The sequence below is a fragment of the Eublepharis macularius genome, chromosome 3 (assembly GCF_028583425.1).
Source record: "Eublepharis macularius isolate TG4126 chromosome 3, MPM_Emac_v1.0, whole genome shotgun sequence".
Taxonomy (NCBI): Eukaryota; Metazoa; Chordata; class Lepidosauria; order Squamata; family Eublepharidae; genus Eublepharis; species Eublepharis macularius.
This window is the reverse complement of record NC_072792.1, coordinates 23,083,540-23,110,312: the sequence shown is the minus strand read 5'-3', so window position 1 is coordinate 23,110,312 and position 26,773 is coordinate 23,083,540. Positions and strand designations below refer to the sequence as shown.

Below are 26,773 nucleotides of genomic sequence, written 5' to 3'. Positions count from 1 at the left end.
CCCCTAAAACCGTAAACGAGAACCGTAAGAACTCCTGGTTGGGCGAGCGTAGGAAGCGCTGCCTCGCCTTGAAGCTGAGCCACGGGAGGGGAACTGCAGCTTCCGATTGGCTGGCAGGCAACGTTCTGAGTCAGAATGTTGCTTTTTAGTAGCCTGGCAGCGACCAATCAGGGCGCCGCTGTCATTGCCCGAATGTTGCAAGGTTCGTAGGCGGCTGGTTTTGCCATAATGGCCGCGGGAGCTGCCGGGATGGTGTTGGGGAGGCCGCTGGAGCCCTGGGGTGAGTCCTGGGGCGGTTTCGCGTGGCGCAAAGGCGAGGAGGGGGGCGTGTGCGTAGTTCAGGGATGCGGTAGCTAGATGGGTAGGGAAAGAGTGTCAAAAAGAAGGAGCTGCCGAGCGTGTAGCCCTTACCTCTGAGTAAGCCCGAGTGAACGTGACGGGGGCTATTTGGGGGTCAATCAGTGTGCCTAGGATTGGGTTGCAATTACAGGGAATTGAAGGCCGCGCTGTCTGCTTGGCTTGAGTCACCAGCTGCTCCTTCCTGTTCACTCATTTGTCACGCGCGAGCAGCTCCTACCCGTGTTTTACTCGGAAGTAGGTAGTTAAGGTCGCTGGGACTTGGTTTCCAAGTGACTAGGCTTGTTGTGTTGCAACCTGGCTATTGCAAAGCGTCGATCCATCTTTGCCAGCGGGAGGCCGGCTCTGGGCAGTTCTCTTCTGTTTAATCGGAAGTGATTCCTAAAAAGTTCGGTGACACGAATTCCCCAAGTCAATAGGCACAGCAGCCTAACCTCCCTGTGACAAAAGTCGCTGCCGTTCCAATTTCCATAGGAAAACGAGGGTGGTGGCACTAACGTCATAAGACAGGAAGGCTGATGGGGCTAAAAAAGGAATCTCATGGCTGGCGTTGACAACTGGGCTGCTTCCACACACGTTGGATAATCCACTTTCAGTACCCATTAGTGAACATTTGAAACTGATTTTCCATGTGTGGAACAAAAAATCCACTTCAAAAGGATTGCGAAAGTGCATTGAAAGTGCACTATTCAATGTGTGTGGAAATGGCCCTGGTGTGGCACTTGAAAGGTTACAGAATAATCATGGTGTGAGCTTTTCTGGACATTTCATGGGGGGGGGGGTGTCTTCATTTTTTAGTAAGAAAGGGCCATGCACAGTTACTTTACAAATGAAACCAGAGACCAGTATCTGAATGTGAGGTCTGTATCACATGGATTGTATCGAAGGTAACATGGGTCTGTATCACATGGATTGTATTGAAGGTAACATGAGAGTTACTAAATGTACATATAAAGAAAAATCAAGCATGTACTATACATGGCTCGTACATCTGTTCACAGACGTGTGTGGAGAAAAAATATTATCAACAGCAAGGTGTTAAGGGCCATGAAATGCAAGAAGAGTAGACTGTGTTGCTTTTGTGTAAAACTCACATCTAAGCTCAGTAATCGTTTATAAGGGCGGTAACTGATAATAACATCCAGTCTCCTGTTTTGCTACACTAGTAAACATCTACAGTAAGAAATGCCTTGTCTTTATTCAAGACTTAAGTAGTACCATCAAATTTCCTAATAAATTCCAATAATTCATTTAGGTGTTTTCCTTTTATATTTCTTTTGCAGAAGACCCATAATGCTTAATTCAGTAAGAGAATATCCCTGGAGACAGAAATTTTCTCCCACTGGTTTTGAAGTACTGCTGTCTTTGCTTAAAAAGTTTATTGGGGGGGGGGGGTGATACCATCTCTCCAGAGAACCTCCCTGCCTGAGGCGGCTTACGAAATGTAAGAAAACCATATCTACCACCCAGCCTCTGTTAAACATCTGTGGAGATGTTTGGGTAGTGGATTTTTTCTTGAGAAGTCCCTGCGGAAGTAGTAAATCCAAGAACAGAATATTCAGGGGAAGACTGGTTGACATATAAAGAGATTCTTGAGATAAAGCAGAACAATTATTTGCTTAAAGGCAATGACGAATTGCCATTCCAATATGGATGGTTTCAATATATGCAGATAAAAGACTTATATGAGAAAGACAAAAGGAAAAATGGTTTTAGATTACAAAATTCTGAGATTGAGAACTGTTTGCTTCGGGGGGGGGGAGAAAATAATTTCTAAAATATATAAGATATTACTGAAATGGTTTACGGAGGAGGAGGTTGTTAAAGTTCAGATGGTCAAATGGGCAATAAATTGTAATAGGGAAATTTCAATGGAAGCTTGGGAAAAGGTGTGGAAAAATGTAGTTAAAATTTCAGCATGTACCACTGTGCGTGAAAACGTATATAAAATGTTGTATAGGTGGTATTTAACACCGAAGAAGTTGGCCAATGGTAATAGCCAGATGTCTGATAAATGTTGGAAATGTAAGCAGCATGAAGGTTCATTCTATCATATGTGGTGGACTTGTGATAAGGCTAAGCAGTTCTGGGGGGGATATAATAAAAGTTATGTCAGATATTTTACAAAGGAATATAAATAAAACCCCGGAATTGCTGTTATTATGTATGAACCTAGAAGATTTTGATAAAATGGACAGAGTTATGGTGTTTTATATGATCACGGCGGCCAGAATGTGTTATGCACAGTTGTGGAAGACTCAGGAGATACCATCTATGGAAGATTGGATTCTGAAAGTTTTGAATATGGCAGAAATGGACAAATTAACAAGGAAATTGAAAGAACAAGAAGAATTGGAATATACAGTAACTTGGGAAAAATTCAAGAAATATGTGGAGAAAAAGTGGGACATGAAGGGGAAACTGTGGTCTTGGAGAATTAAAGGGGGGATAGGAACTTAACTTAAGGTCAAAAAGGGGTATATTTTATTATATTTTATTGGATTAGTATGGAGTTATAGTGTTATAGTAATAGGTATTTAAGGAATAGTATGTTACACATATATATGTATCTTTTTAGTTGGTATATTTAGTAGTAATTATTATATACTTATAAAAATTTTATATTTTTAATTAAGATAAGTAATATAGCAAGTGTAATAGTTAAGATGAGTAAAGAGATTTGATTAGTATGCATAATATAGATATACAGTATAGACTTTAATAATCTATATGATATACTTATTAGATTAAGTTGGGTATGGAAAACTGCTGGGAGTCACTAGAAAAGGGGGGGGGAAGGATGGGGAAATAGATATGGGGTAGATAATGTTAATGATTTCTGTGTATGTTTGTGAACCCATCCAATAAAAATTTTTTTAAAAAAGATTTTTTCTTGAGAAGTGCTGCTATACTGTTTTAAATATTTATGAGGTTTTTATCTGTATTTTAATATATATACATTTTAATATATTAATATATATTTTAATATATACATTTTAATGAATTATACTGTATGTAGTCCGCCCTGAGCCTGCTGTCGCGGGGAGGGCGGAACATAAATTTAATTTAATTAATTAATTAATTAATTTAAAAAAACATCAAGAAAGTTATTACAAACCCCCATTCAAAACACAGAACCGAATAAAACACGACACCTCAAAATAGTTTATAAAATGATGTTTAAAAGATCAGCCCCTTAGCTGAAAGGCTGGGGGGGAAACAGAAATGTTTGGGCCTGGGGCCTCACCGCAGGTTCCAGGCAGGCCTCAAGGAAAAGGGCATGCCGCAAGTGGGGCGCCACCACTAAAAAAATACCCCGTTTGTTTGCTACCCTTCTCACCTTCCAAGACAGGGCCACAGAGAACAGGGTCTGTAAGGAAGATGTTAGCTGGCAGGCTGGACAGTATGGGAAGAGGCAGCCCTTCAGATATTCTCTGGTCCTGAGGTGTAAGACGGACTTGTTTGGCTTATGTAGCTAACCCTGCTGCCCACACAGTGGCTATGACGGTGGTGCTGCTAGAATGGCCAAGGGGTACGTGGGAAGGATGCTGGGGAAATGGGATAGGCTAATTCACTCTATGGGCTGTGCTTTAAGGATGCCAACATAAAGTAATGATTAGAGTACCGGACTAGGATATGGGGAGACCTGGGTTCGAATCCACATTCTGCCATGGAAGCTTGCTGGGTCAACATTGGGCCAGTCGTGCACTTTCAGCCTAACCTACCCCACAGGGTTGTTGTGAGGATAACATGGAGGAGAGAAGTACGATGTTAGCTATGTAAATAAAATAAAGGTTGGAAGGGTGCTGAGAATAAGATTGCAAAACCTCAGAGTTTGATGTTTCAGGGTTTAGCTACCTGCAAAGAATTTCCAGGGAAAGGAATAAAATAACATGGTGAAAAGCTGAAAACATCAAGAAAAAACTCCACAGTGCCTATCCATGTATGTTCCCTGCAAGATGAAGTGTGTGTGTGTGTGCACGCGCACACACACAATTTAGTGGCATCATTTCTGGTCCCCTGTCTCCCTCCTTCATGTTGGGAGGAGAATGACTGGCAGGTGGTTAAATGATTGGCAGCTGGTTATTAACGTGGGTCTCATAAATGTATTTTGAAACTGACGACAGGAAGGAGGCATGGTCCTGCATGAAAAAGGATTAGAATCTCATTTTTAAATAATGAGGTTCTGTCTCCTCTGTAGGGATCTTTAGGAGACTTATGGACTCTAGTTTATTTACTTGCTAGGATTATGCATAACTAGCAGGTTGCAACATTGTTCTGCCCTTTCCCCTTCTATCCTGACAACAATCACACAGCTAAGCTGAGTGTGTCTCCCTGCAGAGTTGCAATTCAAAGCTGGCTCTCCCAGACATTCTAACCTCTACTAAATCCTACAAAAAGGAGTGAGAGGCTGCTGTTAGAATGAGGCAGGCTGCTGGAAAGGAACCATATACAGGGAGGTTAAGGGCGTACAAGCAAGGGATGAGCTTCATAAACAATAGGAATCACAGGGACAGCATGTGCATGTGTGTAGAATTGGAAAGGGTGTTACAGAGCTGCAGGCACGATGTGTGGAGAAGGGTTGGGAAGCAAAATGAAGCTGGCTTATAATTTGCCACCTGCCCGGTCGCCCACACACCAGACAGTCTGGCTCATAAACAGCTGGCCTCCAGCTTGCACAACAAAAACATTTCTTGCACCAAAATACTCGGGAAGACCTGCTCAGCCACATACAGGAAGCCCCCTGAAGACACACCGTACCTCTGGAGTTGCCTGTAAATTCCAAGTCCTTTAGCTTCATTTGAAGCTTGAGAGCAGCTGTTTCATGTGGATTTTGATCCGTCTGTCTCAACCATTTCAAGCAATTCTGAGCTACATCTGGAAGAGAGTAGGGGGGCAGAAACAAAGCAAGGCCACCATTAAAAGAGATGGGATTTCGGGGTACTTTTTGTATGGGCCAGAGCATGTCTTTCTGAGTGCTTTGTTTGAAGAATGCTTTTCTTGCAGTTAGCTGGAATTGCATGGACTATCAGGGTAAAGTTTTTTTAAAAGTCTCAAGGTGACCTCTTATAAAGCTGTTGTATGCTGAAAAATACTTTTTAAAAAATGACTAACGCTTGAGCATTCAGACTAGTAAAACATGGTGCCTGTGCTGGAAGGGCTTCATTGGTTGTTGTGGGTTTTCCGGGCTGTATTGCCGTGGTCTTGGCATTGTAGTTCCTGATGTTTTGCCAGCAGCTGTGGCTGGCATCTTCAGAGGTGTAGCACCAAACGACAGAGATCTCTCAGTGTCACCACTGATCTCTGTCTTTTGGTGCTACACCTCTGAAGATGCCAGCCACAGCTGCTGGCGAAACGTCAGGAACTACAATGCCAAGACCACGGCAATACAGCCCGGAAAACCCACAACAACCATCATTCTCCGGCCGTGAAAGCCTTCGACAATACAAAGGGGACAGCCTTGTCTAGTTCCCCTTGCTATATGGATATCTGTCAGATCTCAGAAGCTAAGCAGGGTCCACCTTGGTTAGTAATTGGATGGGAGACCTCCAACGAAGACCAGGGTTGCGGAGGCAGCCGATGGCAAACCACCTCTGTTAGTCCCTAGCCATGAAAACCCCAGAAGTGGTCACCGTAAGTCGGTTGTGACTTGAGGGCACTCTCCACCCCCGCCGTCGGGCCAATATATTAAATTTTTTGTGACTTCCTGGAACCCTTACGTATGTCAGTTTCATACTTCTCATGATCAAAGTTTCTGCCAACACCATAGAAAAATACTGGGTTCTCTATTTAATAATTAAATGATACATATAAAACCACTTGTTTTTGAGCTGGCTAAACTAATCTAAAAGGAATATCAGTAAATATAATATATTGGAATCTGCAGAAACTTTCAGCTAAGGGAAAGTGGACACTTTTTGGCTATTCCTCTTTCCTTCCACTGCACATCTAACCACCTTGTTGTTCCATGAGAGGTTCCCAGTTCCCCAAGGAGTAGCATTTATGATGGCAGTGAATGGGAGGCAGTGGGGAAATCCCAGTCCATCAATGGAAATCCCTTCCATCAGTTGGTTTCCAGGCCAATAGGTGTGAACAATCCTGTTTAACAGTCATGTGGTTCACATTTGCGTCCCACAATTCCTGCAAGGAGCTCGGAGGGGGAGGATTACGTTACTCAACATTGATTTTGTGAACTGACTCACAATTAGGTAACTTTTTTTTTATTTTGTAGATTTTGGCAGCACAGCCGATATCTTTAAAACAATACCACAAGATTTGCTTGCAGAGCTGGTAAGTAGCATCTATCCTGAGCCCTGACTTATGACACTAGGAAATGTCCTTGTTAAAAATAATTTCGTATCATTTTGATAGCATTCTTGCTGTGTCATGCATCTTAACAGTTTTCAGTGATTCCCTTATCTTTGTGTTTCTGGAGCGTTATTTTTCTGCAGGTGTACGGTAGCCTGGTCATGTTGCCCCCCCAAGGGACTAGAATGTTTTAGGCTGTTGTTAAGATCAGTAGTAAATATGTTTCTCCCCTCTACCACCTCACATTTAAAGAGAAAATATTCATTTTTCTGTAGTATCATTTTCAAATGCTTTTGCATCATTTAAGTGTGATATCATTAATACAGGAATATTTTGTCGTCCTAGCTCAGGCTTTGCATTTAAAAATATAAAACATAATTGACTTATACTGTAAAATCGAAAAGAGTCCAGTAGCACCTTTAAGACGAACCAACTTTATTGCAGCATAAGCTTTCGAGAACCACAGTTCTCTTTGTCAGATCCATCTGATGAAGAGAACTGTGGTTCTCGAAAGCTTATGCTACAATAAAGTTGGTTAGTCTTAAAGGTGCTACTGGACTCTTTTCTATTTTGCGACTACATACTAACACAGCTAACTCCAGTGGACTTATACTGTGTAATCGTCCTTGAGTCTCACTAACAGCGCAATCCTATGGCCGGCCCCAACACCGACGTGGCTGCACTGGTGGTGTGGTGGCGCCGCCGGGCCGGATCCTGTGCCAGCGAAGTGTGGCCGCAGCAGCGCCCGCAGCGGCGCAGAGATGCAAATTCGGAGAACCAGAAAGTGTTGTGGGCGGGTCTGATGCACGGCCCCCGCCAGGCGCAGCCAAAGGGCGCTGTTCCTGACAAGCGTCAGGGGGAGGGGCCAGGAAAGGCGCAGCCTATGGGCAGCACGCGATCCCGGCCAGGCCCCAGAGCAGCAGGCAAACCGCGCCCATGCCGGCAGACTGCCTCGGCTCGTGTGTCGGGCGGGGCTCGCAGTCAGGAAGGAGAGGGGTGGGCGTAGTCTGAGAAGCCTTTCCCCCGTTTGCCCAATGTAGCACCAAGTCCGTGGCGGCTGCGTCCAGAGAGGTTGGCATGGGACTGGCAGGCGCCCTGCCATGAGGAATCCAGGGCAGGAGCCAGTCTCTGGCAGCAGGGGACAGCCCCCAAGTGGCACCGAAGGGGAGGGCTGGCCTGAGGCCGCCACCAAGAGGCAGACACAGCGGGCCTGCCCCCTCGTCCCCATCCCAAGGCAAAGAACACAGACACCCATTGCACAGAAATCAGCCTTTATTATTATATCACCCCCCAGCAGACGTGAGGAAGGGGAGGCGTGTAGGAGAGCCGCCTGTGCAGCAAAACACCCCACCCCACCCCCAAGGCGGCAGCGGCGGTCACCGGTGAGGCTGGCGGCCGGACCCCCTTGGCCGTCCACGGGCCCGGCCTCTCGCACGCAACTGGGCCCGAGGGAGGGGTGCCTCTGGGGCGGGTGGAGCCGCTGCAGCGGGTGGGGCCGGAGGGTCGAGGATGGCGACGAGCCGCCCAAGCAGGGCTTCGGCATGGACTTGAGAGGCACGGACCCCTTCCCCCACTTCCAGTACCGCAGCCATGAACTCCCGGCCGCGGTTGTTCGCCTCCTCCCATGCAGCGTGCACCTCTAACCGCTCCCTCTCGATCGCCGCCCACATTGCGGCTAGTGTCGGGGGAAGCCGCTGGGCAGGGCGGGGGCCGCAAGCCCGTGCGCCTGGAAGGACCCCCTCCATGGGCCCCTCCTCCTCAGAGGCGGAGCCAGGTCCCTCCCGCACACGGCCCATGGCACCCGGGGGTGGGGGGGCTGGAGGGGATGGTGCTGCAGGCTGGGACAGCTCCTCGAGCGGCTCTGTCGATGAGGTGTCCTGAACCGGCGGAGTCCCAGGGCCACCTTCACCCTCCACCGACACAGGGAAGCCGAGCGACTGCAGGAGAGCCGCTCCGGCAGCAGAGGTCCTCCGGGAGGGTGGCAGCTCGCGCAGCTGGGCAATCACCTCCCCGCCTATCTCCAGGCGCATGGTCCCTGCTGGAGCGAGACATGGGTGGGAAGAGGCCCCAGGGAGGGAAGAGCAGCGGCCCAACATGGGCTGCCACAGGCCACCGAGCCGGGCCAAGCACAGCCATTCCAGCTGCGGCCGCAGCCCCTCGTCTTGAGACCGGTCGGCGCCATGAGGGGCCTTGGATGTGTGGCCGAGGCCGGCGGCCGAGCCGGTCCCTGGCCCCACCAGCAGCAGGGCCACAGATACATACCGTGCTCCGGATCCATACTCCCCGACGGGCCCGGTTGAGGCTCCTCGTCGCTGGCAGCAGGGGCTTGCTGTGGCGGTGGAAGGGCTGCCGGTTCCTGGGCCCCGCTCTCTGCCAGGGGGGGCACAGACTCCGCTGCCTCTGCCTCCGCCTGGCTTGGGTCTGGACCCTCAGGGGCCGTGCCTACTCACGGGAGAGGCCCTGTCACACATGTGCCACGATCCATACGTCCCCCCCCTCGCCTCCCTGAACCCACAAATACTAACCGGGCAGGACCTCAACGCCCAGGCCGCCCACCACCGCCTCCGGGATGACCGCTCGCATGACCGCCTCTGGGCCTGGGAGCCCCTCGTCAAGGGCCCGCTCATAAGGAACCCCCTGAGACATGAGGAGGCACACTGGTTTGCGCGCGGGCCCGAAAGAATCATTCCAGCGCTTCATTGCCGAGTGAGCAGTGCGGGGCGCGTTGCCCATAGCCGAGACCCTGTCAGCTGCCATCTGCCAGAATGCCCGTCGTCGAGACCGGGACGAGGCGCCCCTGTGCGTGCTCAGGGCGACCTCCGCATTCTCCACCACGAGCCCAAAAAGCAGCACCCTCTCGGCCTCCGTCCAGTTTGCCTGGCGCTGGCTTCCGCCGCCACTAGTGCTCTCAGCAGACATGGGGGTAGTGCCCGCTGGAATGTCCGGTCCCCGAGATAAGTGGTGGGAACCAGCCACCTAGTCATGTGCTCACCCATCCCCTCGGCAAGATGGAGGAGGGCACAGGGGGTGCAGGACCGGGAAGGGTGGCTGGGACGGCCCATGCAGCGGACAGAGGACCTGCTCCTGAGCACCACTTGCAACGGGCCGCTGAGACCGGTAGGCCTGCTGCTTCCAGGTGCGTGGGGGGGGGGTTCAGGGTGCTGGAACTCAACCTGCGTTCCTTCCAGGCAGGACCTCGATCATCCCCGCCACTGCCGCCGCGGCTCCCAGCCATCCGGACCAGCCACCTCCTGCCAGCCGTGTTTGTCCGAGCGGCCCTCAGGCGGCGCCGCCTCAGACGCCGCCGCCGGTTCCAGGCCAGGGTGCCATCCCTGCTCCTGGGCAACATGACTTGCCTGGACTGCTTCCGCCTGGACAGGGCAGCCATACAGGCTCTGTGCGAGGAGCTCGCGCCCGCCCTTCAGGGGCAAGCTGCGGCTCCCTGGGGCATCCCCGTCCTCCAGAGGGTCCTGCTGTCCCTCCGCTACCTTGCGACCAGCTCCTTCCAGGGAGTCATGGCTGAGGCCTTGGAGGTCTCCCAGTCATCCGCCAGCCGCTGCCTGCATGCCTTCCTGGACGCCCTAGTTGGTCGGATCCGCGAGCACATCCACTTTCCCACCTCAGAGGCAGAGTTGGCACCCATCCGGGCTGGCTTCTCCTCCTTTGCAGGCTTCCCCAATGTGATTGGAGCAGTCGACTGCACGCATGTGGCCATATGCGCTCCCAGAGAGGAGCCGCAGGTCTACAGGAATCGGCACCGGTTCTACAGTATCAACGTCCAGGCAGCCTGTGACCACCAGGGGATCTTCACGGACCTCGTTACCAAGTTCCCGGGAAGCGTCCACGACGCACAGATCTTCACCACCTCCGGCCTGAACAGGCTCCTGTCATCATGGCCTGAGGGGAGAGGCTGGCTCCTAGGTCAGGAGTTGGTGGGGGAGCTGTGAGGGGACGGGGATGGGAAGGGAGATCCTAACTCCGCCTCCCCTTGCAGGTGACCGTGGCTATCCATTGCTGCCTTACCTCCTGACGCCATACCCTGCGGATGAGCCCGCCGACAGAGCCAACTACAACCAGGCCCACCGGCGCACGAGGATGGTGATCGAACGTGCTTTCGGTCAGCTGAAAATGCGCTTCAGATGCCTCCATCACACGGGCGGCCGCCTGGCCATGCAGCCGTTCACCGTCGCCAAGCTTGCGGCTGCCTGTGTCATGCTGCACAATATTGCCGTGCGCCAGCAGCTCCCCTTGCCAGCCACAGAGGGCCCAGGCGAGGACCCCTGGCTGCCGCCCGCCGGTCGCCTTTCTCCTGATGCCCCTGCAGAGGCCCAGGATCATGACCGAGCTGTGCGAGACAGGGTCGTGGAGCACCTGTGGCATGCTGCGTGCTGAGGGCCATGCCTGGCCATGGGGGGCTCGGCCGGCCAAGCACTCGCCCCTTACGCCCCTATGGTGTCCCAGGCGGCCCCTCCGAGTCCCCGCTCCCTCAACCCCTGCATGTAGAGAGCATGGGAAAGCCGCCCCGGCCAGCAGCCACCGCCCCCCATGGACGGGCTGCACGGGAAAAGCAGTTAACGAACTTGTCTTTATTCCCAATCGATTCCAGGGCTGCATCAGGCGCCCAGAGAGCAGCTTGCCAACCCAGAACCCCGGCCTCAGCAGCCAAGAGGGTGAGGGCTAGGTAGCGCGTCGGAGCAGGGGGAGGCCAGCGGCCCCGCCACGGCATCCCCGTTACAGAGCAGGGGCCCGGCTGGGGTCCAAGATGCCTGTGCCTGGGATGGCATATCGGCAGCTGCCCGGCCGTCTGCAGGGACGGGCTCCAGCTTCGGCCGCTTCCTGCCAGGCCCCTCCACTGGGTCACCCTCTGGGTCTTCAGCGGGTGGCGGGTAGCGGGGTGGAGACCAGGCGGTGAAGCCCCTCCCAAGTTCCTCCTCATCTGGCGAGGGGCTCCGGGCGGGCGCCGCTGTGGGGGCAAGAGGTGGGGGATGGGAGCGTCAGGGCCCCAGTGGGCTCTGGGGTTGTCGTCGCGGCCGCAGGCCGCCCCACCCCACATGCCCGTGCCCCTCCTGTTGGCGAGACTCACATGGTGCCGCTGCCCGCGCCTGCTGGAATGCCCCGTGAACCCGGTCCATGGCAGCCATCCACCTGTCATTGATGGTCCCTGCAGAGGGGGGAGAGAGGGAGGGGGGCACCCGTTGGTGGCAGCCCGGCATCTGCTGCAAGCACCTGCAACCTGCGCCTCGACGGAAGTGGCTGGGACGCCTCCGGGCGCTTACGGCCTGCCCTCTGTGGCAGCGGAGGAGGCCCCCTGGATGGCGCCGAGGACCCCGACTTACTGCGCGCGGGGCCCGCAGCCACCTCCTCTTCCAGGAGGTCATGCTCCACCTCGCACAGCGCCGTGTCTAGCCACGCTCGTATGAGGTGGGCCTCCTCCGCACGGCCAGGGAAGAGCTCCTCCAGGTAAACTGGCCGCGCAGTCATCGCACCCTCATCTGCCAGGAGGTCATTCCCGGCTGCCTTGGCAATGAGCTGGGCCCCGAGCCTGGCCGCCCACTGTTCCCGCCACCTGTCGCCCTCCATGCAGCCGGGACCGCAGCCACCTCCTCTTCCAGGAGGTCATGCTCCACCTCGCACAGCGCCGTGTCTAGCCACGCTCGTATGAGGTGGGCCTCCTCCGCACAGCCAGGGAAGAGCTCCTCCAGGTAAACTGGCCGCGCAGTCATCGCACCCTCATCTGCCAGGAGGTCATTCCCGGCTGCCTTGGCAATGAGCTGGGCCCCGAGCCTGGCCGCCCACTGTTCCCGCCACCCGTCGCCCTCCATGCAGCCGGGACCGCTGTGGGTATAGTGTTTCTGTGCTGCCCACCGAACTACACCGCCCGCCGGCATGACCTTGGAGGGTCTGAGATGTAACAATTCCCTATCTTCTGTCTGGCAGCTGCATAGTTCATGGATAGGTTCAGCACAGGCCCCCCCGTCTCAGACCTGTGGGTTGGAGGGGAGGGGGCCGCGGTGGTTGGCTTCCTATGGCCCCAGGGCCCTCTTCCCTTGCGGGGATGCTGTGCTGCTCAGGTGCATCCTTGCGGGACGCGAACCCTTGGGCCTGGCTGTACGTTGCGCCGTGGGACTGGGAATAAAGCTCATCTACACATGGACCCGTGTCTGCCTGCGATACTTTGGTGAACTGCCAGCCATATACTGCCCTGGCACCATGAGTGCATGACCAGGCCCGCGGTGACAGCGCATCCCTTCCAAGGGGGGGGGGCTTAGGATGCACAAGGACTGGCCAGGGGCCGCTCTGGCATGTCTTCCATATTGCCCTAACGCACCTGCCCTGCCTGGCATGCCGCCCTGAGCTGGGGCAGTCACGCAACCTGCCATCGGGGGGCCCTCCCGGGGCCTGGGGTCGCCACCCAGCCTGCATGGCCCGGCCGGGGAAGGGGCACGCTGTGGCAGCCAGCCGGGGGGCCTCAGGCTCCCGCATTTTAGCAACTTTGCGCAGCTGATGCGCTCTTCCACTGCCCCTGTGGGCGGGGCCAGTGGCCTTCCCTGCAGGATTGGCGGGGCTGGCAGCCTCGGAGTGGTTCCCCCCCGGCAGGGCAACGCGAGCGGCCACAATTGCTGAACGCAGGAGATGGCGCCAAGCCAGGGCGGAGCCACGTGCAGCCTCGGACACACCCCACCCCTCCCAACAACCATGGCCTGTTGGCGTGGGAGGCTGGCAACTGCTCCACGGGATTGGATGCGAGGCAGGACGCCCTGGGGTGGAAGGTGTTGGAATGACCAATGGGGCTGCTGCAGACGCCCGAGGGGCTGGACCCACTCTGGGAGGCGGCCGCTCATGGGACTGTGTTGCTGGGGCTGCGGCTGCGATGGGGGCGACCCTCCCCAGGCGCGCGAGACCTCCTGCCCGGGATATGGCATCCGCCTGCCACCACCCTGGATTCTCCATTGGTGGGGGCTAGGGTTCCAGCGACCGGACCGTTTGCCCTGCCATCTCCCGCCCCCTTGCAGCGGCAGCTCGCACCACCCTCTCCCTGGCTTATCGGGTGCCAGCTACTCTCCCCACCGGGGATTGATCCCCCTCCCCGCTCACATGCCCCGCCCCAACCCTCTACCTGGCCATAGATGCAGGGGGGTTAGCCGTGTTAGCCTGTGGTAGCGAATTCAAAAAGGGTTCCGTAGCACCTTTACAACTATCCAATTTTATTGTGGCATAGGCTTCTGAGAATCAAGTTCTCTTCAGCAGATGGGTGGTACAGACACTGGTCAAATACAGAGGAGGAGGGGGGGAGGAGGAGGAAGGGAGGGGGCGGGGAGGCAAGATGGGGTGTGTCGGATACATTTGTGGCAATGTGCAGGTGGGGAGATGTGACGGGAGTGTTGGGGGAGGGGCGGAGGACGAAGTCAGACTCGCAGACACAGAAGACAGTTGTTGTACATCTCGTTTTATTGCACTGGAAAGAGCGGGCTTGCATTTAGGCTGGCGAGGGAGCCGGAGCATTCCACACAGCCCTCCTTCCCGCGCGGAGGGGCGGGGCTGGGATGCAGGCCGCGGCGCCACGGTGCTTCCTGGGCTGCAGCCAACCGTCCGTCAGAGATGTTTGGGGAGGGCGGGGCGCGGGGGAGCAGCCATGCCCTGGACGTGCCTGTGGGGGAAAAAGACACGTGTGGGCTTTGCCTCGTTCCACTGGCAAGGCAAGCCCCACACTCCGCCATCCGGGGGGGGTTGCACATGGTCGAGGGCAGCAGCTGATGCCTGACGGTCTGGCGAGGATGCACTCAGCCTTGGGAAGCCTTTACCTTTATGGGAGGGAATGAGCTGGTCACAACAAACACCTGGCCACATGTGGTTTTCGAGGCGCCTGCCTCTGAGGCAGCCAGGGGCGGCCATGGTTGCCCCCCACCCCTGCTGGGCCTCACCCAAAGCGGCAAGTGAGCGGGTGGGTTCAGGTGAATGGGCAGTTTGCACTAATCTGCGGAATGCCCCCCCCACCTCCTCCTCACCTGTCAGCGCTCCGTCGGTCATCACCAGGTGGGAGCGCCAGAGTCAGGGCACCTGCAAGGAAACGGGAGAGCATGCGGTTAATTTGCAAAGTGTCATTCCCTTCTGCCACGGAAGGGTTAGTTTGTTTGTGCTTAGTTAGAAGCAACTAGCATGCATGAGTCCAGTTAGCTGTTGAGTCATTCTTTCTATCACGGTAGAAAGAGAGTTAGGCAGACATTTGCACCTCTTCCCCTTTATGTGAAGTTCCCCCGGTTTTTCGCAAAGTCCCCCGAGTGCATTCTGCGCCTGCCAACGTGAATGCCCTCAGCCCGTTTCGGTTTTCAAAGGGGCAATGCCACTCAGCAGACGGGCAGAGCCTCCGGCCGAGTGCTCACTTACCTGGGGGTTTGGGCGGCGCTGGCCGGATGTTTTGTAGGGTGCGGTCGCAGGTGATTGGGTGCAGAGAGGGGGGCTCGTCCACGCCGGGCGCGCACGCTGATTGGTCCCCGGGATAGTTCTCATCCTATGCTCCTTCGGGCCATAGGGGCGGGGCGGGGCGCTCAGAGAGGGGGCTGATTTTTCGCCGTTCCATGGACGCCTATGGGCTACGCCTTCTTTTTCCGTGGCGTAGCTTTTTTGCGCCGCTGTGGGCGTTCCCGCTTCTGGAGGAGCTTAGGGAGCGGACTAACTCCGACCCCGCCTTGCTCCCCGCCCCCCCCCTGCGTCGGCGTAGGGCTCTACGCCACTCCTGCGCCGCCGCCCGGGTGCCTGTGGCTTGCACCGGTGCTGGCCCGCCGGCGGGCCAGCGCCACGTCCCAGCGCGGGCGGAGGGCCACTTACGCGGGCGTACGGGCTAGATGCGCGGTTGCAAGCCTTAGTTCGGTTCCTGTTCACTTTCTCTGCCCTTCTTAGGATTGGGCTGCCCGAGAGATGGACTATAAGGAATGTAAATAAATAAAAATATATTCTAATCTGTCTAGATCAGGGGTGGGCAATTGTTTTGGCTCGGGGGCCATTTTGTGGGAGCGGAGGTTAGTGGAGGGCCGCACCTTTTAAAATGATTGCATTCATTAGTTAACTTTGCATTTCAGAAAAGGTATAAATTGTATCATAAAAATCAGTAAATATAAATTAAATAAAATAGTGGTAGTTTTATTCAATTTATTTATTGTGCTAATTTCATATCATTTATAGCTGCAAGCACATTTAATTTTAGAATCAGTTTAATGACTGTCTTGGCGGGCCACAAAAAACTCTGTAGCAGGCCGCATGTGGCCCGCGGGCCACAATTTGCCCACCCCTGGTCTAGATAATACTTTCTTTATTAGAGAATTAATTGTGGCTTATAGAACCGTCTCTCTCGTTCAGATGTCATCAGCTCTGAATTGAGAAGTCGGAAGCTGTCATAAGGTTTGGTTTGATCACTTTTCTAGACCCGATTGAGCCTGATGACAAAATAACACTTATGACTCTTAGCCGATGAGGCTTTCTTGATCATCTTTTAAATTTAAATGATTACCTTGCAGATTAAAGCCGATACAGGTGCGTTTTTGGCAACACTTGCTAGAAGGAAAGAACAGACTTTCCTGTTCATTCTCTGCTTTTTGCTTACTGTAATCCTTTCTCAAAATAAGCCCGAGTGCCTTGAAATCTTTTGCTTCGCTGATCAAAATGTACCCTAGACAATTACGCAACAAAACCTTGACTCAATCTGCAAGTTAAATCCTGCTGCTCTAGCAAGTTACTCGAGTTGTCTCATCAGAGTTAGGCCCACCATGAGGCTGATTGCCGGTTATATAAGTTTTATGACTATTTATTGCTTTTTGCTGTAGAAGGTGGCATGCCAGTGTTCTGGCTCAGGAGCTGAAAGTCATGAGCCAGCCTTGTATTCCCGAAGACTACAGGTTGGTTTGTTGCTTTGCCTTTTTGGTATTAATTTGTGTATCTGCATTAAAGGCAAAGGATTTAGATCGCTTTTCAGGAAATGGAGATTTATAAACTTCATGAATCATACTTGCAAATATGTAGTTACTGTCTAATTAACGTTGAAATCTGTTTTCTTCATAGTGTGGGCAAATTATCCAGTATCTTCAGTGTCAGATCCCAGGTGTAAATACTGTGGAATTATGTCAGGTAAAACGGATTACTAGCTTTTGTAGGAAAGCTCTTATAGGTACATTTTCCCCGTACTATTTTCATTGTGACACTTTGAACTGTGTTTGTTTCTGTAGAGATTTCAAGCAGCTGGGATTGAAATTATTGCTAGTGACCTGGCAAAGGTGGTTAATGTTGTTTCTTCTGTATTTAGGTAAGCAAAAAAAAAAACAGTCTTTGGTTCTCCTGTATTTAGCACTAAGCTATGCAGAGAAAGGGGGAAATGTTCGGTAGGTGAGGGAAGGCCTTTGGTTGAGGAACGGCATCCGTCCCCTCTTCCATCTTTTGCTCTGACTGCCATGCCCCATTTTCCATCCCACTCTGGGTACCGTTCCACATCTGACCCTGTAGAATTTGAGTTTATACCTTTTATAGTGGCCTATGTATTTTAACAATGCCTGGAATTGAACTACTGTGATTGGTTATAATATTTATAGCTTTAAGTGTTTTTAAGCCTATATTTATTGATATTTTGTTGATGTTAGTTGCACTGAGCCTGTTTTGGGGGAGGAGGAGGACGTGATATAAATCAAATCAAATAAATATACATGAAGCCTATCTCAGTATTTTCTTAAAACTGCTTTCCCACCACCCAAATGTTATGGAAATTCTAGATGTTCCTTAGGCCTAATTGGATGGCTTGTAGTTCAATGTTGTGAACTCAAAGACATAAACCATTCTGTTTAATGATGTGGCTTCTAAGTTCTTTTTTTAATGGAAACAAAGAATTCTGAAGGTCTAGTCCTTGCACACAGGAGGTGAAGGAGTAAGCCTGTGTGAGGACTGTACCACTTCAGAGTGCAGGTGACGGCTTTCGAGACAGAATGTTTCTTCATACAAAAAGATCTTTTCCACACAAAAAAAGAAGGGTTCTACTTTAGCCTGATTCTAGGTGATCCTAGAATTGCCTTCTGCCCATGGAAAATAGAGCCCCAGATCTTAATCTCTGAGTAGCACTTGGCTCTCCAGGGTTTCAAGTACAGAAAAGTCTCTTCCAGCCCTGCTCCTGTGATCTTTTTAGTTGTAGTTGCCAGGGATTCAGACTCTCTAGAAAGCATGTGCTCTACCACTGAGAACTGGGACAATGGGGTTCAACTCCCTGCTCAGTTTTGTGGGCCTAAGACCATTTTTTTCTGGAGAACCTTGGCATTTTTTGAAAACTTGTTGGGGTTCCTTAATGAGCTAATTGTGAACTTTTGTGAGAGGCATTTTGCTAACTCATGCTGATCTTCCTCCTAATATTTGGAGTTCTGTAGAAGAGTTCTGTGTGTTCCTGATGGCCTTCAGCTCATCCAGAGCTTTAAGGGCTGGTTGCATTCTGCATACGAATTTTCCTGTATCGGAGAATCTTCAACAATATACAGTAGGGGAATCAGAGACTCAGGATGCTCATCTGTAGATATGGAAGGGGGTGGTCACTGAAAGTTTATTTTTATTTATTTATTTTATTTTATTTTCCCAACCAATTCCAGTACATTTGTTTTTTAACATATTTTTCTTGTGTCTCTGCAAGGGAAGGGGCTAGAATCTTACCTCCCCCCCCCCAAAAAAAATTGAAGCTGGGAGTTCAGAGAACCTGATAACTTATCATTACAACGCTATGCTATAATGATAGTTTTGTGCCATTTTTTAAAAAACGAAAAAGACCTGGTAGCCCAGGGGAGGGGCACGGGTAGCCACATCCCACACCAGAAAAAGCAGCACTGTTCGAAATGGCCACAGCAATTCACAATAATACAGTTCATAAACAGATGTAAATGCTGTTAGAAACTGCCACCCCCACGTTGTTGTACAGGAAGTCGGGCAACAACTGATAGCAACTGGGTTAAAACAGAAATATGAAAGGGGCTTTAGACGGAATGAATACTCTCTCTCAGCACTCTGTCTCAAATCTGCAGTTCTCTCCATCCCGTAGGATGCAGCTACCATCCAGTCACTGTGCACTCTACTCACTCATCCAGCCGCCCTCCTCCTCTCATCAGAGGCCTGCATTTAAACCCGCAGTAAACATATATTCAAAACCCCACAATAAGACCCAGAGATAAAACACACAAACTGATTTACATTAAAAAACATTATAATTAATAATTTTTAAGACCACAGTCCTCTTTCTCTCTCTCTTTTTTAAAATAGTACAGCAGCAAAAGATAACCTCTCCACTGAAGAACTTTCTATGAGGCTAGGCAGTGCAGTCGGTACTTTGCCAAAACAAGCGTTACAGGTTATTCGGCATGTGTGGAATGAACAGGGGAAATCCATCACCGGGTCTGAAGATGCTAAAAGCAGAGGAATGGTTGGCCAGGTAAGCACCTCAGGACTAGTTTGCAGCGGAACGGCAGACTTCAGCAGAGCACGGCTACAAAAATGTTCAGTAGGGTTTTGGGGGGAGGGGTGGCCTGCTTTTGCCAAATGTTGGGTTGCATTTGCAGGGGCCGGGGGAAGCCTGATGCTTTATAATAGCATTGCTTTTTTCTGGACGTCCTTCCGGAATTTGAATTATATATAACTTTAAAAAGCAACAACTGGACAGTTGGGGTTATAACTGAATTACACTACTTGGTCGCAATTCTGTTCAGACACTCGTTGGCTCAGAGCCAAACTGGAAGTGACAGCGGCCAAGGATCCTTCCCGTAGCCACCGTCACCATTGTAAAAACAATTGTAGTTCTTTGAAAAATTGCTTTGAGGGCCTAATCTGGATGATGCATATGGTGCGGCAGCCCCAGGAGCTCTTCCTAGTACCCCTCTCCACACCTTTTCAGATGCTGATACAGTAATGAAGGGAGCTCTTTTGTACCCTAAACAGCATGAGGGGGACAAGAGCTCCCAGAGCTGCTGCCGCTCACGCGCAATCTGGATTGGGACCGCACGGCAATTTTAAAGACCTACACATACTTTTAGAATGGTGACCGTGGCCACAGAAAGCATCCGTGTCACGTCTAGTTTGGCTCTCAGTCTTCCTGTTAATACGCATGGGCTGTATATTGCAGGTCGTTTTTGAAAACTCAGTTAATCAAGAATATATCAAGAGGTATGGATAATGGGTGTGTATTTTATGACACCAATGGCTCCTTAGAACAATTAACTGAAAGAGATTGACTCATAAATCCCTCTTCACCCCCGTCATCAAAGTTCTCTGCTATCCTGGACATCAAAATTATCTCCTGGAATGTGGCCGGCTGGTGGAATAAGGCCAAGGATGCTGAATTTATAAGTTACCTTAAGGGTTTTGATGTCATATTACTTCAAGAAACGTGGTCTCAAAGCCAAATTCAGCTGGAAGGCTATAGATCCTACGCCCTCCCAGCTTTCAGGACTAACACAAGAGGTCGCTTCCAAGTTGGTCTCTCTGTACTGGCTTCCTTACAGTTAAACTCGGAACCTATTATTTTACAGAAGAATAGCCCTACGGAGCAGGCTATTAAGCTTGTTTTTGGGCCTACTGAAGTGTGTTCCATATGCAGTTATTTGCTTAGAAACTGGTTTAATCTTAGTGGAAACAAGGGCCTGGCTTATGACATTTAAATACTGGCTACGGTTACATTATAATTGTGACCCTGGGAGCTTTATATATCAAATGCTTTCAGAGTCCAATGTGTCAAATTGGTCAGCGTATATCGTGGAAAAAATGGAAGGCATGGGTATATCTGTGGACTCACTGTCTATGTTAACATCAAAGGCTGCATTTCAACAAATTAAGAGTAGGATGATAGATATCGAGCGCCAGAAGTTATATAGCCTGGCTACTAAAACCTGCTCTCCCCTGAGCTTTGAAATTCCTCTCACTGTAGGAAGGATGGCTCCATATCCTGCAGGTGCCACAACTTCATAGAGCGTTCTCTCTGGCCGGGTGCAATGCTATGCCTTCGGCCATTCTACATGGCAGATTTAACAGGATAGACTATTCAGCTAGATGCTGTCTATGTGAACAGAAATGTGTTGAGTCAGTTACTCATGTCCTTTTGCATTGTCATTTGTACGCTGGTATACGTCAAACATATTTAAAATCTGTTCTAGCTCGTATGATGGGTTGCTCTGACTCGCTCAAAGTCCATAGACTGTTGAATGATTCCTGATGTCACCGAGAAGGTGGCTGAGTTTCTCCATTCCGCTTTGAAGTTGTGTCAAAGGATATCGCAGAAATAAGCTATAATTGTATCTATGTATTTGTAATGTAGTATCCTTTTAATTTTGTTTTTCTTTTTTTTGTAAGTGGATAACTTGAATTGTTGATATATGCCCATAAAGGCTAACTTGAACTTGAATTCATTTAAATCTCTTGGAGATTTTCCAGATATATTTCAAATCAATCAGACTAGGCCTCCCCTCCCCCGGTCTGTATTTCGGGTCATAGAATCTGATGTGTCTTGTACATCAGATTGGTGGGCTGAAAGATTATGGGGTGAATTTTGGGGCTTGGGTTCATGTCCACAGGAACAACCTCTTTCCCTGGCAGAACGAGATTCTCCCGCTCCATGACCCTTCGCAACAGCCTGAAATACCCCCTGAAATCCTGTTCCCGAGATCCTTTTTCTCCAAAAACAGGATTTCAGGGGGTCATTTCAGGCTGCTGTAGGAGAGGGGAGGTGGGCAATCTCATTTTGTGGGTGCAAGAGCTTGCAACCTACGTATATGCTATTGTGGATCCAAGTCTGCATCTGGTGGGCTGGAAGATTCTGGGTCTGTGTGATCTTTTTGGTTATGACTTCTGTAGCCCAGAATTTTGCTCCATGTTCAGGTTTCATTTTAAACTGTTTATTTATGTGAAACTTAAAAAAAATATTTCTTTAAAATCCAATTTAAAAAGAACCATTTTTTAACTGCAACCTGGTGACTTATCGGTGATACAAAATATTATATTGGGCCTCCTTAAGACTCAGTGACTATCCCACAGTGTATAGCGGTGAATTTCCAGAAATCCTAAAGTTCCTGTGAACCTTATTGAGTGTTCCTCAATAACAAGATGAGTAGGAGCAGTCCAACTTCCCCAGACAGCTGTTTGCTCTCTGCTTTTGATCTTCCTTTGTAATGTGGTACTGCATGGCAGTGTTAGCTTACACTCTAAAGTTCCCTTTCAAGTTCTTCGGCATTGGTGATGCGTGGCTTGACTGATAAGAACCTGCATAAACATTTCCCAGAATGTTCACCAGCATACAGGATCTCTGTAGAAAGTGTTTCCTCAAGGCAGAAAATAGCACAAGCATGTAGGATTTTTTAAAAAATGAGTTGAAGAATTAAATTGGTAAATTCCAACTGTGCAATATTATTTGCCCCTGAATGACAGCTTGGATTCCCTACCAGTTTGATGTAGTGGTTAAGAGCGGCAGGACTGTAATCCGGAGAGCTGGGTTTGATTCCCCACTCCTCCGCCTGAAGCTAGCTGGGTGACCTTGGGTCAGGCCGACCTCTCTCAGCCCCACCCACCTTGAAGGATGATTGTCGTGAGGATAATAATAACGCACTTTGTAAACCACTCTGGATGGGCATTAAATCGTCCTGAAGGATGGTATATAAATCAAATGTTTTTGTTGTTATCTGTTCCATAGATTTTGGATTGGTCACAGTGAATGGTTCCTCAATAAGTGTCTGGATGGTCTGTAAAATAGTAAAGAATCCAGTAGCACCTTTAAGACTAACCAACTTTATTGTAGCATAAGCTTTTGAGAGCCACAGCTCTCTTTGTCAGATGCAAGATGGATGGTCTGTGTTTGTTTGCAGCTTATTGATTTTCAGTGGAAACTGGGGGTGGCCGTCGGCTCGGACAGCTGTCGATCGTTGAAATGCCCTTACGTTACGATGGCAATCAAAGTGGCTGATGCTTCAGGGCACGTCACAAGCAAATCTTTTGAAATGACAGTCCCGCAATTTCAGGTATGTAGTATCAACTTAGTCTATCTTAAAGGTTGTCATGTATTTCTGAAGATCAACACTAGCACATGATAGAATGGGACCTTGGTTGATTTCTAGGTATATTCGGGCCAAACGACATGTAGTTAGGAATTCCATGGTTGGTACGCCCGCTATGTCATAAGCCTCAAAAAAGCAGCTGTACGTGGGGGATGCTATGGATTCGGACTGCAGTGTCAGGTAACAGAAAGTTCACTTCCCTTCCACCACGTTGGGGGAGTGTACTTTAAGCCACAGTAGCACACAAAGACGATAAGCACATTTTTAAAAAACCCAGGCGCTTGTCTTGTTTCTTTGAAGCTTAAAGCAACAAGGCAGGGACACGTTTGATGGAGGAAATGGTGCTAGATGGGGAGAGGTTGCCCTGATTTGTACGTATTCTTCCCTCACTGGCTGTCTTTTGGGGCAAATGACATATCTGGAATTTCAGCGACGAAACTTCAGCGTCAGATTTGGCCCTTGAAGTTGGAAGACTAAGAGGATCTGATGTAGCCTGTCATTAAAGCAAATGAGAAGGAAGTAATGTCCGTACTGAGTATTTGAAAATTAATGTAGAATTCAGTGCTAGTGGAGGTAAAGATGGGCATGAGCACAGATGACTTGCAAGGGAGGTTGGATTCATGGAGAAGAGGTAAATCAGTGGTTGCTAGCTGTGGTGACTGAATAGAGCCTCCATCTACAGAGGCAGTAAACCTCTGACTACCAGTGCTGGGAAGCAACAGCAGGGGAGGGCGATGGCCTTTATGCCCTGTTTGAACCTTCAGGGCTACTGGTTGGACACTGCGTGAAACGGGATGATAGACTAGACCAGTGATGGCGAACCTTTTTGAGCCTGAGTGCCCAAACTGCAACACAAAACCATTTATTTCAAAGTGCCAACACTGCAATTAAACCTGAATACTGAGGTTTTAGTTAAGAAAAAACAACTCATAGTTGTCCAAACTAATTAACCTCTCTCTCTCTCTCTCTCGCTCTCTCTCTCGCTCTCTCTCTCTCTCGGGAGCCACAAATGAAAATAAAGCAAGTGCAATCAAAGCAGTTTGCCCTTCTTTACACCAGCAGCCCGGCTTGCAGTCAGTCAGTGTGTCTGTCTCTCACTCACTCATAAGTCACGAATGAAAGTAAAGCAAGTTAAATCAAAGCAGCTTACTCTCCTTTAGAAAGCCAGCCCCAGCAGCCCGGCTGCTGCCTCCGCTTCCTGCTGCTAAAGAGACGGGCAGCAGGGAGGCAGCCTTGAGGAAATCATGTGGGCAGGGCCAAAACCCATGTGATCTCTGCTCAGAGCTACTGGAATGCCGTTCCAGGCGTTCCCCCTCCAAATGAGCCCTGGGCCTAGCGATCCAGCAACTTGGCTCGCGTGCCCACAAAGAGGGCTCTGCGTGCCAGCTGTGGCACACGTGCCATAGGTTCGCCATCGCTGGACTAGACTGATCACTGGTCTAATTTGGCAGGCTATCTTGTTCTTGACTGGGTAATGGCAAATCTATTGTGAATTTCATATAAGCTTAAGTTGCAGAATTAAGAAAATATCAATAACAGCAACGGCAATCACATTTGTTGAAATAATAGGTTTGCTTTAAGCTTAAGATACTCTTACATGTACACTCGGTCTGGCTAGACCTTTTCAGAGGCTGAGATTTGCAGTTCTTCAGACCATCGAGAAAATGGTGTCGCATTGCCCAGGCTTCCTATCCCAAGCTACTACTGCTTTGCCGCTGTGCTGGACTCACTTGCTTTTGAGCTGCGCCATCTCCCCTGGTATCCCTGGCACAGCATGGCAGATGTCCAGTGAAGTAAGAATCTCCTGGCAGGGCCCTTCTTAAAGCAAGTTCATATCTAGCAGTCTGGACAGGTCTAGGAAAAAGTGAAGGCCATTCTGGCTTCCAGATCCTGTAAATGTGCATCGCAAAGGGAAAAGGTCTTCCCTCCCCCTGATGCTTTTTCTTCCTTCCTTTGGCATCAGCTGAGCCTCTGCTGGGAATACTGGAGTCCAGAATGAGCCACAAAGGCAAGTGGGCTGAACAGGTTAACCAGAAGGGTGTTGTGATGGACAGGTTCTGCCTCTCGCTGGGATAAGCAGCCAGTGAGAGCTTGTACAATGCTGGGGCTAATGGCGGTTCTGTTAGAACAGTTGGAAGAAGAGAGGAAGCAGTCTAAAGGGAGGGATTGTCAGAGCTTGTGAAGGGAGCGGCCTGAATAAAGCTGACTTCTGAGGACTGATACTTTGTGATTATTGGCTGCTGGAATGAACTGGGATTGAAAGTTCAAATGTAAGGAACAATGTATCCCTGGGGTTGAGTTATCCAAATGTTGTTGAAGTTGTAAGTTAAGTTAACTCCTTTTTACTGTTTGTACCCTCTTGATTGGATGTCAAGTGTCGTCCAAATGTAAAACACACATACATACTCCAACCTTTCTGGCTTGGATAGGTCTTAAAAAGTGCTAACCAGATGCTAGTGTACACTTATGAATACCTGTAAATAAATAAGTCATCTAGTTCAGCATTCCATGAGGGCACTTGGGTAGAAACATGAAGGTGTTCCCAAAAAGCTCGTAAAGCTATTTATGGCTGCAAAACTCTTTCATGCATGGCATTTTTCCTACATGTACCCATAAAAAAATGCATATGTTGTCTTTTCAATCAAAGAAGACACACAATGCATGTATTTTACAAGTGCGCAATGTCAGGGAACTGGGATGGGCAGTGGCTCTTTGCCCACAGATGAGCATGTGTGTTTATTGCCACATAACAACCTGGCACAGATCTAGCCTTATGGTTACGTGCTCCTTTCTGTTCTTTCCGCCCCTCTCACGCATGGTTTTCACCCTTCCTTCTTTAGCATGGGCTGTAGCATAGCCTTTATTTTATGCTGGTATTTTTGAGTTGGTAAAATGCTGGCGTATTTTATTACGTGTTTTGTATGCTTTTGTCTTTTATTGTATTGATGTTGTTACCTTCCCTGAGCCCTCTTGTGGGGAGAGCAGGTTAAGGTCTAATAAATCAAATCACCGCGATCATCTCACAGAGAAGGTGAGGGAGAATTTCTGTTTGAGAAGCCCATGGAGTCTCCCAACGTGTGCAATAGCCCTGAATGAGTCTTTAAGCTCTTATAAATATAAAGCTTCCTGTGCTATGCTCTTCATTAATGCAATGTGAAATAATTTTGTATCTTTTCCTCTTCCATTTTAGAATTTTTACAGTCAGTTCAAGGAAATGGCGTCTGTTCTCGAGACTGTTTGAACATCATTTTAGCAGCTGGTTTGAACCAAGTGGGCCTTCCTATCTTGCTTATGAGACAGACTATTTTTATTAAGCAAAATATCCTCCTGCGTTTAATAACTTTTGTTTAATTCACCGCTGCATGAGTGAACCTGAGAGAGCTCATGAGAGAGTGTATTTCCTCATATCACGGTGAGGTGATTTGTTATTTCAAGCTTTGAGGCAAACCATAGTTTGCTGATACTTCACAGTTGGCAAATTGTAGTTTGCCCTGTAAACCAGGCTTTGGAACAGTGCTCATATTCCCAGTTTAAAATTATGTTTTTGCTGGCAACTGCAAACCACGGTTTGCTGATATGTTTGCACAAATAAACTATGTCTTGCTGCACACCTGGACTTGCTAATTTCACCGTGCTTGGAGGGAGGCGGGAATATGCCATCTGGAGGATCTGGCAGCAAACTATGGCTTGTTGTGTCCATCTACTTGAACCATTCTTGTTTGAAGGCACTTCTGAAGACTTTCGACCTCTACTGACTTCATTTTTTTCCTTGTTGACTCCAAAATGTATTGCTGAAATGCAGAACTCCCATCACACACAAGCACCCAAGAGAAACAGAAAAAATTAAGGCATGATATATGAATCTTAAAATTTTTGTCAAAACTGTAGCACTCCCATATTCAGGGAACTAACTAAACTAGCAGCGTGGATTGTATATGGTTATGTATAACTGGTACGTTACTAACAGCAAAATGGAATGCCATGCAATATTCTGGAAGCCAAAATTCCTTTCTTATAAAGAGCATTTAATTAAACTTAATAAAAATGTTGCTATACCTTTA

The 26,773-nt window shown here is 49.6% G+C and overlaps 1 protein-coding gene across 4 annotated transcripts; it reads left to right on the top strand.

Annotated features, from left to right (window-relative positions):
• Positions 1-206: 206 nt before the first annotated feature.
• COMMD6 (COMM domain containing 6) lies at positions 207-26,773 on the top strand. Of its 4 annotated transcripts, XM_054973663.1 has the most exons (7): positions 207-280; positions 6,590-6,648; positions 16,720-16,785; positions 16,884-16,960; positions 18,940-19,108; positions 22,524-22,676; positions 25,903-26,773. In XM_054973663.1, the coding sequence occupies exons 1-7, from the start codon at positions 229-231 to the stop codon at positions 25,951-25,953; spliced, it is 627 nt and encodes a 208-aa protein (XP_054829638.1). In that variant the 5' UTR covers positions 207-228; the 3' UTR covers positions 25,954-26,773. The 4 variants fall into 4 exon arrangements, with proteins under 4 accessions (XP_054829638.1, XP_054829642.1, XP_054829640.1 ...); XM_054973667.1 differs by lacking the exons at positions 16,720-16,785; positions 16,884-16,960 and having other exon boundaries at positions 261-280; XM_054973665.1 differs by lacking the exons at positions 207-280; positions 6,590-6,648 and having other exon boundaries at positions 16,735-16,785; positions 18,945-19,108.